This window comes from Salmo salar, chromosome 23 (genome assembly GCF_965601325.2).
Source record: "Salmo salar chromosome 23, fSalSal1, whole genome shotgun sequence".
NCBI classification, from domain to species: domain Eukaryota; kingdom Metazoa; phylum Chordata; class Actinopteri; order Salmoniformes; family Salmonidae; genus Salmo; species Salmo salar.
Window position 1 is genome coordinate 51,843,167 of NC_138313.1, and position 14,929 is coordinate 51,858,095.

Below are 14,929 nucleotides of genomic sequence, written 5' to 3' on the forward strand. Positions count from 1 at the left end.
ATTGTTGATTGATTAATTAGATTGGTTGGTTGATTGATTGTTGATTGATTAATTAGATTGGTTTGTTGATTGATTTATTAATTAGATTGGTTGGTCGATTGATTGATTGATTGAGTGATTGATTAATTAGATTGGTTGATTGATTGATTGATTTGATTTATTGATTCTGCTCTAGCTGTCACCCCCTGTCAGGTGAGTGCACCTGTACAGCAGGATGGGCGGGGCTCTACTGCAACGAGACCTGTCCACCTGGTTACCACGGCGACGGATGCAGGTTGCCATGCAGCTGTTCCCACGGGGCTGACTGTCACGGAGTCACTGGGGCCTGCGTCTGTGCCCCTGGTTACATGGTGAGTTCTTGTTCTTCTTCTTCTTCCAGAGGGCGTCCACTAGGTGTGCTGACCTCCTTTTTGATTGAACAATTAGCTATCCAGTAGCACAAATCAATTACCCAATAGATGAGCACTATAGTCCCAGTGTCTCTGATTGGCTTAAACAACTGCAGAGCACTAATCTGGGTCCCTGTGGCTAGGCCAATAGGAAAGCACTATAGTCCCAGTGTCTCTGATTGGCTAAAACAACTGCAGAGCACTAATCTGGGTCCCTGTGGCTAAGCCAATAGGAAAGCACTATAGTCCCAGGTCCCTGAGTGGCTAAGCCAATAGGAAAGCACTATAGTCCCAGGTCCCTGAGTGGCTAAGCCGATAGGAAAGCACTATAGTGGATCATTTTGAATATGAAAGTGAACGAAAAAAAGATTTGGCTCATTAATCTATATGGTCCAAATCAGGATGATCCATACTTCTTCGAAAACATTTATACCAATTTATTGAATTTACAGGAAACAAATTATCAAATCATTACGGTAGGAGACTATAACACAGTGTTAAGTACCTCAATGGACAGTAAAGGTAATCACTCTACAAACTATCATCACCGTGCCCTTAAGGAAATCACAAATATTATGGACACATTAGAAATAGTGGATATTTGTAGACAAAAAAAACAAAAACATAATCAGATATACATGGAGGAGACTTAATCAAGCTGGTCATCTTGACTACTTTCTTGTCTCTGTCTCTCTTGCATCAAAGGTAAAAAAAAGTTTTAATAGGAGACAGAATGCGATCGGATCATCATCTAATTGGCCTTCACATAACTCTCATAGATTTTACACGTGGACGGGGATATTGGAAATTTAATCAAAGTTTAGTGGAGGACAACTTATTTTTAACTAAGATAAAAAAATAGATATATAAATGAATTTTTCCAGTTTAATATTGGTTCAGAAAATCCCCTTATTGTTTGGGATACCTTTAAATGTACCTTCAGAGGTCATTCAATTCAAAATTCATCAATAATAAAAAAGCAGTTTCTGGCTAAAGAGACAATACTAACAAGGGAACTATATGAACTAATAGTACAGGTAGATAGCAATAAAAACGATACTACAGAAATACAAAATAAGTTAGAGGAAAAACAAAAAGAACTTGAGGAACTTATTCAAGAACGATCTAATGTAATCTATTACAAAAAATAACGCAAACTGGATGGAATATGGAGAAAAATTAACAAAATTCTTCCTGAATCTCCAACACAGGAACGCTAACAAAAAAGAAACTCATTGCTGAAGACGGAGACATCTATGATTCACCGAATTATATTTTAAAAGAGGAAGCTAATTATTTTAGGCAGATGTTCTCTTTTCCGTCTCATCCTCTCCCACTGAATGAAGATTACGGTAAGGAATTCTTTCCAAATAATATAAAAAATGGAAAATTAACAAATGTACAGAAAGATCAGTGCGGAGGTCAAATTACAGAGGAATAACTTTTTGAGGCTATTAAATCCTTTCAGTCTGGAAAAACCCCAGGGCTTGATGGCATACCGGTAGAGGTATATCAAGTAGTTTTTTTATATACTAAAAGCTCCATTGTTAGATTGTTTTAACTACTCCTATAGAAATAGTAGTCTGTCAGGTACTCAGCAGGAAGGACTGATTTCTCTATTATTAAAACAAGACCCAGATGGCAAATATAAAGACCCAGTCTAGCTAAAAAACTGGAGGCCCCTTACACTTCAATGTTCCCTGTAGCTCAGTTGGTAGAGCATGGTGTTTGCAACACCAGGGTTGTGGGTTCGATTCCCACGGGGGGCCAGCACAGGGAAGAAAAAAAAAAGAAAAAAAAAATGTATGAAATGTATGCATTCACTACTGTAAGTCGCTCTGGATAAGAGCGTCTGCTAAATGACTAAAATGTAAAATGTAAATGTAAATGTGATGTAAAAATACTAGCGAAATGTATAGCACTAAGAATTAAAAGGGTTTTACCAGGTATTGTTCATCCTGATCAGACAGTTTTTTTTACATGTACAATACATTGGAGATAATATACGACAACTACTAGAAATAATAGAACATCATGAAACATCTAAGCAGCCAGGACTGGTATTTATAGTGGATTTTGAAAGGGCATTTGATAAAGTAAGACTGAATTTTATTTATAAATGCCTGGATTTTTTCCATTTTTGTAATTCTCTTATAAAATGGTTAAAAATAATGTATAGCAACCCCAGGTGTAAAATAGTGAACAACGGCTACTTCTCAGAGAGTTTTGACTTGTCAAGAGGAGTTAAACAAGGGTGTCCGCTGTCACCATATCTATTCGTTATGGCCATCGAAATGCTAGCTATTAAAATCAGATCCAATAACAACATTAGAGGATTAGAAATCCAAGGCTTAAAAACAAAGGTGTCCATGTATGCCGATGACTCAAGTTTTATATTAAGTCCGTAAGCTAGATCCCTGCAATATCTCATTGAAGATCTAGAATACTTTTCTGTACTCTCTGGACTAAAACCTAATTATGATAAGGGATACAATATTACGTATTGGATCTTTAAAAAATACAACTTTTACATTACCCTGCAGTTTACCTATAAAATGGGCTGATGGTGAAGTAGACATACTCGGTATTCATATCACAAAGATATAAATAAGCTCTCCACAATGAATTTTCAATAGAAAACTTGTAAAAATAGACAAGATCCTGCAACCATGGAGGTAAATACCTGTCTATTTATGGAAAAATTGCCCTGATTAACTCCTTCGTCATATCTCAGTTTACTCACTTACTTATGGCGCTGCCTACTCCTGATTATTCGTTTTTCAAATCATATGAGCAAAAAATATTTAACTTTATCTGGGACGCTAAACCAGACAAAATAAAACGTGCCTATCTATATACTGAATATGAACTGGGTGGGTTGAGATTATTAAATATAAAAGCACTAAACCTCTCTCTAAAAGATTCACTTATTCAAAAAGTTTTACTTGAACCCTAAATGGTTCTCAAGTAGATTAACAAGAAAAGCTCATCCATTGTTAAAAAATTGCCTTTTTGCCTTTGTGCAGATTGCCATGTCTCTCGATTAATTGAAAATGATACTTTTTTCAAAGTATCTCTCTTTTTCAAACAAGCATTGCAGAGCTGGCTACAATTTCAATTTCATGCCCCTGAAAAGATGGAACAAATATTACAACAAATATTATGGCTGAATGCAAATGTGCTGGTTGATAAAATACCTGTATTCATGAAAAAGATGTTTGAAAAGGGTATTTTGTTCTTAACCTCTCTTGGGTATGTACACCTGCGGGACACACTATTCAACAGCCAGTGAAATAGCAGAGCGCCAAATTCAAAACAACGAAAATCTCATAATTCAAATTTCTCAAACATAGAACTATTATACACCATTTTAAAGATAAAATTCTCCTTAATCTAACCACAGTGTCCGATTTCAAAAAGGATTTACGGCGAAAGCATAATATTAGATTATGTTAGGACAGCACGTAAACAAGAAAAAACACAGCCATTTTCCAAGCAAGGAGAGGCGTAACAAAAACCAGAAATACAGCTCAAATTAATCACTAACCTTTGATGATTTTCATCAGATGGCACTCATAGGACTTCATGTTACACAATACATGTATGTTTTGCTCGATCAAGTTCATATTTATATCCAAAAAAACCATTTTACATTGGCGTGTAAGGTTCAGAAATGTTTTGCCTCCCAAAACTTCCGGTGAATGAGAACATCAATTTACAGAAATACTCATCATAAACGTTGATAAAATATAGAACAGTTATTGAAAGAATTATAGATGAACATCTCCTTAATGTAACCGCTGTGTCAGATTTCAAAAAAAGCTTCACGGGGAAAGCACACTTTGCAATAATCTGAGTACGGCGCTCAGACAACAACAACCGCCATTATAGAAAGGCGCCATGTTGGAGTCAAAAAAAGTCAGAAATAGTGTTATAAATATTCACTTACCTTTGATGATCTTCATCGGAATGCACTCCCAGGAATCCCAGTTCCACCATAAATGTTTGTTTTGTTTCGATAATGTCCATATTAATATCCAAATAACTCAGTTTTGTTTGCGCGTTCAGACGAGTTATCCAAATGCGCCATGCTCGCGCATTTTGTTGAGACAAAAAGTCCAAAAAGTTATACTACAGTTTGTAGAAACATGTCAAACGATGTATAGCATCAATCTTTAGGATGTTTTTTATCATACATCTTCGATAATATTCCAACCGGACAAATCCTTTGTCTTCAGAAAGGAAAAAGAAAGCACCTCGCGCTGACGGCCATGCGCATGAACGATCTAATGGCACTCAGCCAGACACCTGGTTGAAATGACTGTAATTCTCATTCTCTTCCGTCACTGTAGTTTGAAAAGGGAATTAATAAAAAAAAACTACAAGCCTCAGATTTTCAACTTCCTGGTTGGATTTATCTCAGGTTTTTGCCTGCCATATGAGTTCTGTTATACTCACAGATATCATTCAAACAGTTTTGGAAGCTTCAGAGTGTGTTCTATCCAAATCTACTAATCATATGCATATCTTAGTTTCTGGGTCTGGGTAGCAGGCAGTTTACTACGGGCACACTTTTCATCCGGACGTCAAAATACTGCCCCCTACCCTAGAGAAGTTAAATGATACTGTAAATTGGAATGGTAGAGTTATGTCCTTCATGGAGTTATCAGAATTGTACGGAAAGGTCTGCTCAATCCAAGAGTGCAACCAATTGATTACAGCATTACCCCAAAAATGGAGGAGTCAGGTGGCAGCGGCAGGATGTAGGGAACTGGTCTGTCTGCCCAATATAAAGGATCAAAACTGGCGGAGGAATAAAAATAGCATAAATAGGTAAGTATACCAGTTTTATTTGAGGACCAGGATGTTGACAACTGTGCCATACAGACTGCAAAATAGTTGGGAAGAGATTTTTGATGTATCGATTCCATGGTACAGGGTGTATGAGTTGATATATAAAACAATGCAAGATAAAAGACTTTTCAGCTAAAATGATTATATATAATTCTTGCCACCAACAAAATTTTGAATATTTGGGGCATAAAATCATTGAAGCTCTGCAGAATTTGTTGTGAGGTTACAGAATCAATAGACCATTTATTTTGGTATTGCTCTCAGGTAGCCTGTTTCTGGTCTCCTCAGGTTCAGTAATGGCTGAAAATGCTGAAAATCTAAAATTGACCCTAGAAATAGCACTGTTAGGAGATCTGGAGAGACCGGGTCAGTCAATTACTAATATACTAATACTCTTAGTAAAAGTATTTATCTTCAACTCGCAATCTGTTGGTTCTATTCGATTAGATAGATTGAAATTGTACGTTAAATTGTACGTTAAACATCACAGCATAGTTGAAAGATATGTGTTGCGTAGAAACCCGAAGTGGGTGGCCAGCAGAGATAGATGGGATGGGCTGAGGGAAGCTGAGGGTTGGAATGGGTTGAAACAGGAAGTGAGTGGCCAGCAGAGACAGATGGGATGGGCTGAGGGAAGCTGAGGGTTGGAATGGGTTGAAACAGGAAGTGGGTGGCCAGCAGAGATAGATGGGATGGGCTGAGGGAAGCTGAGGGTTGGCATGGGTTGAAACAGGAAGTGGGTGGCCAGCAGAGATAGATGGGATGGGCTGAGGGAAGCTGAGGGTTGGGATGGGTTGAAACAGGAAGTGGGTGGCCAGCAGAGATAGATGGGATGGGCTGAGGGAAGCTGAGGGTTGGCATGTGGAATTGGAGACAAGTGGGTGTGGAGTTGCTGTGTGGGAGATAGAATGATGGTCAAAGATAAAAGTAAATAAATAAATAAAACATAATAAAAAGTACATTTGAATGACACTGAGTGGCAGTGTTTTTACAACTAATGCCGGTTTGCCCGAGGCTGATGCCGTGCAGGTGTTTGTACACATGCATATACACACACTCTCATTCAAATAAACACATACAAGAACACACACATACATGTAATAGTGCCAGACATGCACACAAACATATACAGTCGGCGTTGCTGTTATGATTTCAGTTGTCCTTGATGTTGAGGTTTTAAATGTATTTATTTATTAAAAAAATTAAAAAACATTGCATTGTTGTTTGCCGTTTTCTTATGTAATTTCCTTTTTTTCTCTTTAGTTCATTCTCTTGGTTGTTGGTGCATTATGGGGGTTCTTGGGGAATATAATAGTATTTTTTATTTTTCTTCTTGCGGGGGGGGGGGTCTCGAATGGTTGAGGGAGCAGCTATTGGGGAACTGTGGGGGGATCTTGGAGGGTTGAGGGAGCAGCTATTGGGGAACTGTGGGGGGATCTTGGAGGGTTGAGGGACAGCTATTGGGGAACTGTGGGGGGGATCTTGGAGGGTTGAGGAGGCAGCTATTGGGGAACTGTGGGGGGATCTTGGAGGGTTGAGGGAGCAGCTATTGGGGAACTATGGAGGGGTTCTTGGAGGGTTGAGGGAGCAACTATTGGGGAACTGTGGGGGGATCTTGGAGGGTTGAGGGAGCAGCTATTGGGGAACTGTGGGGGGATCTTGGAGGGTTGAGGGAGCAGCTATTGGGGAACTGTGGGGGGGATTTTGGAGGGTTGAGGGAGCAGCTATTGGGGAACTGTGGGGGGGATCTTGGAGGGTTGAGGGGGCAGCTATTGGGGAACTATGGGGGGATCCTGGAGGGTTGAGGGAGCAGCTATTGGGGAACTGTGGGGGGATCCTCGAGGGTTGAGGGAGCAGCTATTGGGGAACTGTGGGGGGATCCTCGAGGGTTGAGGGAGCAGCTATTGGGGAACTGTGGGGGGATCTTGGAGGGTTGAGGGAGCAGCTATTGGGGGATATTGGAGGGTTGAGGAACAGCTATTGGGGGATCTTGGAGGGTTGAGGGAGCAGCTATTGGGGAACTGTGGGGGGATCTTGGAGGGTTGAGGGAGCAGCTATTGAAGAACTGTGGGGGGGGATCTTGGAGGGTTGAGGGAGCAGCTATTGGGGAACTGTGGGGGGATCCTGGAGGGTTGAGGGAGCAGCTATTGGGGAACTGTGGGGGGATCTTGGAGGGTTGAGGGAGCAGCTATTGGGGAACTGTGGGGGGATCTTGGAGGGTTGAGGAACAGCTATTGGGGAACTGTGGGAGGGATCTTGGAGGGTTGAGGGAGCAGCTATTGGGGAACTGTGGGGGGGGGATCCTGGAGGGTTGAGGAACAGATATTGGGGAACTGTGGGAGGGATCTTGGAGGGTTGAGGGACAGCTATTGGGGAACTGTGAGGGGGATCTTGGAGGGTTGAGGGAGCAGCTATTGGGGAACTGTGGGGGGATCTTGGAGGGTTGAGGAACAGCTATTGGGGAACTGTGGGACGGATCTTGGAGGGTTGAGGGAGCAGCTATTGGGGAACTGTGGGGGGGGGGGATCCTGGAGGGAGGAACAGCTATTGGGGAACTGTGGGAGGGATCTTGGAGGGTTGAGGGAGCAGCTATTGGGGAACTGTGGGGGGGATCTTGGAGGGTTGAGGGAGCAGCTATTGGGGAACTGTGGGAGGGATCTTGGAGGGTTGAGGGAGCAGCTATTGGGGAACTGTGGGGGGGGGATCCTGGAGGGGAGGAACAGCTATTGGGGAACTGTGGGAGGGATCTTGGAGGGTTGAGGAACAGCTATTGGGGAACTGTGGGGGGATCTTGGAGGGTTGAGGGAGCAGCTATTGGGGAACTGTGGGGGGATCCTCGAGGGTTGAGGGAGCAGCTATTGGGGAACTGTGGGAGGGATCTTGGAGGGTTGAGGGAGCAGCTATTGGGGAACTGTGGGGGGGGGGATCCTGGAGGGTTGAGGAACAGCTATTGGGGAACTGTGGGAGGGATCTTGGAGGGTTGAGGGAGCAGCTATTGGGGAACTGTGGGGGGGATCTTGGAGGGTTGAGGGAGCAGCTATTGGGGAACTGTGGGGGGGATCTTGGAGGGTTGAGGGAGCAGCTATTGGGGAACTGTGGGGGGGATCTTGGAGGGTTGAGGGAGCAGCTATTGGGGAACTGTGGGGGGGATCCTGGAGGGTTGAGGAACAGCTATTGGGGAACTGTGGGAGGGATCTTGAATGGTTGAGGGACAGCTATTGGGGAACTGTGGGGGGGATCTTGGAGGGTTGAGGGAGCAGCTATTGGGGAACTGTGGGGGGATCTTGGAGGGTTGAGGAACAGCTATTGGGGAACTGTGGGGGGATCTTGGAGGGTTGAGGAACAGCTATTGGGGAACTGTGGGGGGGATCTTGGAGGGTTTAGGGACAGCTATTGGGGAACTGTGGGGGGATCTTGGAGGGTTGAGGAACAGCTATTGGGGAACTGTGGGAGGGATCTTGGAGGGTTGAGGAACAGCTATTGGGGAACTGTGGGGGGGATCTTGGAGGGTTTAGGGACAGCTATTGGGGAACTGTGGGAGGGATCTTGGAGGGTTGAGGGAGCAGCTATTGGGGAACTGTGGGGGGGGATCTTGGAGGGTTCAGGGTTCATGTTTTTTGGCCTGGTGTGAGATCTGTCAACGAACCCTTGAGCAGGGCATTGACCCTGGATGCTTCTGTGTGTCTCTCTGAATGGGAATCTGTTGGATGACTGGTAGGATGTAGTTATTAACCCTGGATGCTTCTGTGTGTCTCTCTGAATGGGAGTCTGTTGGATGACTGGTATGATGTAGCTGTTGAGCGGCTTCACTGCAAGTATATTATATGTTTCGGATATTAAAATAAAACCTTTTTTTTTATTAATAAATAAAAAAGGGAAGCACTATAGTCCCTGAGTGGCTAAACCAATCACTAAACCAATCACTAAACGAATCACTAAACCAATCACTAAACCAATCACTAAACCAATCACTAAACCAATCACTAAACCAATCACTAAACCAATCACTAAACCAATCACTAAACCAATCACTAGGCCAATCACTAAACCAATCACTAAACCAATCACTAAACCAATCACTAAACCAATCACTAAACCAATCACTAAACCAATCACTAAACCAATCACTAAACCAATCACTAGGCCAATCACTAGGTCAATCACTAAACCAATCACTAAACCAATCACTAGGTCAATCACTAAACCAATCACTAAACCAATCACTAAACCAATCACTAAACCAATCACTAAACCAATCACTAAACCAATCACTAGGCCAATCACTAAACCAATCACTAAACCAATCACTAAACCAATCACTAAACCAATCACTAGGCCAATCACTAGGTCAATCACTAAACCAATCACTAAACCAATCACTAGGCCAATCACTAAACCAATCATTTAGGCCAATCACTAGGCCAATCACTAAACCAATCACTAAACCAATCACTAAACCAATCACTAAACCAATCACTAGGTCAGTAGTATTGAGTTCTTTCTTTACAACCAAATCTCTATGTTTGATGGGCAGGTTATATGTATATTATAGAAAAGTCCAGACAACTTTTATGTGATTTCACTTGTTTTTGTTAAACTTACCCCAAACAGTGAATCAAATCAAAATGTATTTATAAAGCCCTTCTTACATCAGCTGATATCTCAAAGTGATGTTACGGAAACCCAGCCTAAAACCCCAAACAGCAAGCAATGCAGGTGTAGAAGCAAGGTGACTAGGAAAAACTCCCTAGAAAGGCCAAAACCTAGGAAGAAACCTAGAGAGGAACCAGGCTATGAGGGGTGGCCAGTCCTCTTCTGGCTGTGCCGGGTGGAGATTATAACAGAACATGGCCAAGATGTTCAAATGTATCACTTCCTCATTGTGGGGGCCCTGAAAAAACATGAACAAATGCTCCAAAAACACCCAAATCCTTGTAGAAACGTAAACACTCTCAGTATTGTGATGGTTTTATCTGCAGGTTAAATTGCTATACAAATCGATGAAAAGTGGTGTTGGGGGAAAACATACAATATTATAAAATCCATGTACACAAACAACAAGTGCGCGGTTAAAATAGGCAAAAAACACTCACATTTCTTTCCACAGGGCCGTGGGGTGAGACAGGGATGCAGCTTGAGCCCCACCCTCTTCAACATATATATCAACGAATTGGCGAGGGCACTAGAACAGTCTGCAGCACCCGGTCTCACCCTACTAGAATCTGAAGTCAAATGTCTACTGTTTGCTGATGATCTGGTGTTTCTGTACCCAACCAAGGAGGGCCTACAGCAGCACCTAGATCTTCTGCACAGATTCTGTCAGACCTGTCAGACAGTAAATCTCAGTAAGACAAAAATAATGGTGTTCCAAAAAAGGTCCAGTTGCCAGGATCACCAATACAAATTCCATCTAGACGTCGTTGCCCTGGAGCACACAGAAAACTATACATACCTCGGCCTAAATATCAGCACCACAGGTAGTTTCCACAGAGCTGTGAACGATCTGAGAGACAAGGCAAGAAGGGCCTTCTACGCCATCAAAAGGAATATAAAATTTGTCATACCAATTAGGATCTGGCTAAAAATACTTGAATCAGTTATAGAACCCATTGCCCTTTATGGTTGTGAGGTCTGGGGTCCGCTCACCAACCAAGAATTCACAAAATGGGACAAACACCCATATTGAGACTCTGCATGCAGAATTCTTGCAAAAATATCCTCAGTGGACAATGTAAAACACCAAATAATGCATGCAGAGCAGAATTAGGCCGATACCAGCTAATTATCAAAATCCAGAAAAGAGACGTTAAATTCTACAACCACCTAAAAGGAAGTGATTCCCAAACCTTCCATAACAAAGCCATCACCTACAGAGAGATGAACCTGGAGAAGAGTCCCCTAAGCAAGCTGGTCCTGGGGCTCTGTTCACAAACACAAACAGACCCCACAGAGCCCCAGGACAGAAACACAATTAGCCCCAACCAAATCATGAGAAAACAAAAATATAATTACTTGACACATTAGAAACAATTAACAAAAAAAACAGAGCAAACTAGAATGCTATTTGGCCCTAAACAGAGAGAACACAGTGGCAGAATACCTGACCACTGTGACTGACCCAAACTTAGGAGGAAAGCTTTGACTATGTACAGACTCAGTGAGCATAGCCTTGCTATTGAGAAAGGTCTCAAGAGAAGACAGGCTATGTGCACACTGCCCACAAAATGAGGTGGAAACTGAGCTGCACTTCCTAACCTCTCTGCCAAATGTATGACCATATTAGAGACACATATTCCCTCAGATTACACAGATCCACAAAGAATTAGAAAACAAATCCAATTTTGATAAACTCCCATATCTGTTAAGTGAAATACCACAGTGTGCCATCACAGCAGCAAGATTTGTGACCCGTTGCCAGATGGAGGGATGAAGGGAAGGAGAAGTGGAGGGGAGGAGGGAAGGAGGAGTGGAGGGAAGGAGGGATGGAGTGATGGAGGAGTGGAGGGGAGGAGGGAAGGAGGAGTGGAGGAGTGGAGGGAAGGAGTGATGGAGGAGTGGAGGGGAGGAGGGATGGAGGAGTGGAGGGAAGGAGGGATGAAGGGAAGGAGGGATGGAGTGATGGAGGAGTGGAGGGAAGGAGGGATGGAGGAGTGGAGTGGAGGAGTGGAGTGGAGGGAAGGAGGGATGAAGGGAAGGATGGATGGAGTGATGGAGGAGTGGAGGGAAGGAGGGATGGAGGAGTGGAGGGAAGGAGGGATGAAGGGAAGGAGGGATGGAGTAGTGGAAGGGAGGAGGGAAGGAGGAGTGGAGGAGTGGAGGGAAGGAGGGATGGAGGAGTGGAGGGAAGGAGTGATGGAGGAGTGGAGGGGAGGAGGGATGGAGGAGTGGAGGGGAGGAGGGATGGAGGAGTGGAGGGAAGGAGGGATGGAGGAGTGGAGGGGAGGAGTGATGGAGGAGTGGAGGGGAGGAGGATGGAGGAGTGGAGGATGAGGGTTGGAGGAGTGGAGGGGAGGAGTGATGGAGGAGTGGAGGGAGGAGGAGGAGGAGTGGAGGGATGAGGGTTGGAGGAGGGAGGGAGGAGTGATGGAGGAGTGGAGGGGAGGAGGGATGGAGGAGTGGAGGGATGAGGGTTGGAGGAGTGGAGGGGAGGAGTGATGGAGGAGTGGAGGGGAGGAGGGATGGAGGAGTGGAGGGATGAGGGTTGGAGGGGTGTTTTCCACCAGCGCCACCTGTTGGCCATACAACCGATTACAGACACATTTTCAGCCGGCTACTTTTTTCCCATTTAAATAAACCAGGCTATTTTTCAATTCCATCTCCCGCTAGAATGACCAAATAGGCATCTTCTAGCGATCTATTGATTGGTCAGGCGCCTGTCAGTCACAAAGTGAGCGATGACAAGGAAACTCAGCCGTCCCGGCTCTCGGTTCCTGGGTGTGTCGTGTTCGCCGTTGCAGTCGAGATTCCTTTATACGGCGGGAGAGAGAGCATGACGCTCCTCCGTCGTCTCTCTGAGTCCATTTGCACGTCCGTTATAACGTTGGTAACGACGAGTTCAAATCCACTTAGTCTATTGTTTTCTGACAGATTATTTTATACCCCGTGTTTCAATATGCAGCCACAAAAATGCCGTTGGTTAGGTTTATTGTGCTTGTTGATGGATGAAACAGCTTGACTAGTTTAGAAATGGTGTCAAAACCTGACTGAATAAAGTCCATCTCATATCCCATTCATAAATCATACAACGTAGTTAGTTATACAGTAATGTTCACGGTATAGCAAGTGAACTAAAGATTCTTGTTTTGTATTTTTCGATATGAAGTCCATGAGGACTTGCCAGACAGACAAGGACGTTAAAAGAGAGTGACTCGTCGGTAGCCAAACCGAATCGCATCGGTAAGAGAGCCCGTTTATTTGGCTCACAAATTTGCATACGGGCTTTTCGACGACTTTATGCGCAGATAAATGATGAAAACATTCAATGAAAGACGTGAATCCTCCTCTCTGCAGGAACAATAAGGTCAGCTAGAGGAGAGATAGCCTCTCTCTTGTCCAAAATATAATTAAAAAAAAAATAAAAAAAAACAGATTGAATTGTTTTTAAAAAAGCTAATGATACTGATTATGGTATTATTAAAGATCTATTGTTCATTCAGAAAGTATTCAGACCTCTGTGAATAGGCGCAACATCAATTGCTGAGTCTACTCTGTTTGTCCCGCTTCGCATGCCGTTCTCCGCTCTCCTCTGAAGTGCAGCGTGTGCTCTCTGAGAACACCGCGTTTGCATAGGGAGCAACACGACACATTTTCTGGCCTGTTCACACAAAAGGATCAAACTCCCCTGTCGGTGAACCTCGCAGCTCCACTGAAATGGCAGACGAGTGATTACAGTAGACACATGTCACTGTGATGTTCTTAGATGATGCTCTGTGTCTTCCATGGCTTTACGGTCCTAGTTGCTCTTCAAGTTGTTAACTAACCCTCTCCTCCTCCTCTCCTCCTCCTCTCCCTTCCTCCTCTCCCCACCTTCCCCTCCTCCTCCTCTCCCCTCCTCCTCCTCCTCTCTCCTCCTCCTCTCCCCTCCTCCTCCTCCCCCTCCTCCTCCTCCTCCTCTCTCCTCTCTCCCTCCTCCTCCTCTCCCCTCCTCCTCCTCCTCTCTCCTCCTCTCCCCTCCTCCTCCTCTCCCCTCCTCCTCCTCCTCTCTCCTCCTCCTCCTCCTTCTCTCCCCTCCTCCTCCTCCTCCTCTCCCCTCCTCCTCCTCCTCTCTCCTCCTCCTCTCCCCTCCTCCTCCTCTCCCCTCCTCCTCCCCCTCCTCCTCCTCCTCCTCCTCTCTCCCCCTCTCTCCTCCTCCTCCCCCTCCTCCTCCTCCTCCTCTCCCCTCCTCCTCCTCCTTCTCTCCCCTCCTCCTCCTCCCCCTCCTCTCTCCTCCTCCCCCTCCCCTCCTCCTCCTCCCCCTCCTCCTCCTCTCCCCTCCTCCTCCCTCCTCCTCCTCCTCCTCCTCTCCTCCTCCTCCTCCTCCTCTCTCCACCTCCTCCTCCTCCTCTCTCCAGGGTGATGACTGCTCTTCTCTGTGTCCTCCGGGGCTCTACGGTCCTAGTTGCTCCTTTACCTGCTCCTGTCATAACCACGCTACCTGCTCCCCCATCGATGGATCCTGTAGCTGCAGAGAAGGTGCAGTACACCCCAGGGGACAGAGTTCATACAACAGACTGACTGACTGATTGACTGACTGACTGACTGACTGAACTGACTTGACTGACTGACTGACTTGACTGACTGACTGACTGACTGACTGACTGATTAACTGACTGACTGATTGACTGACTGACTGACTGACTGATTGACTGACTGATTGATTAACTGACTGATTGACTGACTGATTGACTGACTGACTGATTGACTGACTGACTGATTGACTGACTGACTGATTGACTGACTGATTGACTGATTGACTGACTGACTGACTGATTAACTGACTGACTGACTGACTGACTGACTGACTGATTAACTGACTGACTGACTGACTGATTGACTGACTGATTGACTGATTGACTGACTGACTGACTGATTAACTGACTGACTGACTGACTGACTGATTGACTGACTGACTGACTGATTAACTGACTGACTGACTGACTGATTGACTGACTGACTGACTGATTGACTGACTGACTGGCTGATTGACT

General features: G+C 44.5%; 1 protein-coding gene across 1 annotated transcript in view; it reads left to right on the plus strand.

The window, feature by feature from the left end:
* Positions 1-14,929, plus strand: part of megf11 (multiple EGF-like-domains 11) — a 369,526-nt gene that overhangs the window by 219,080 nt on the left and 135,517 nt on the right. Inside the window, exons 7-8 of the mRNA XM_045706373.2 lie at positions 176-350; positions 14,294-14,414. Coding sequence (XP_045562329.2) covers positions 176-350; positions 14,294-14,414 — 296 coding nt within the window. The remainder of the gene's footprint in view (positions 1-175; positions 351-14,293; positions 14,415-14,929) is intronic.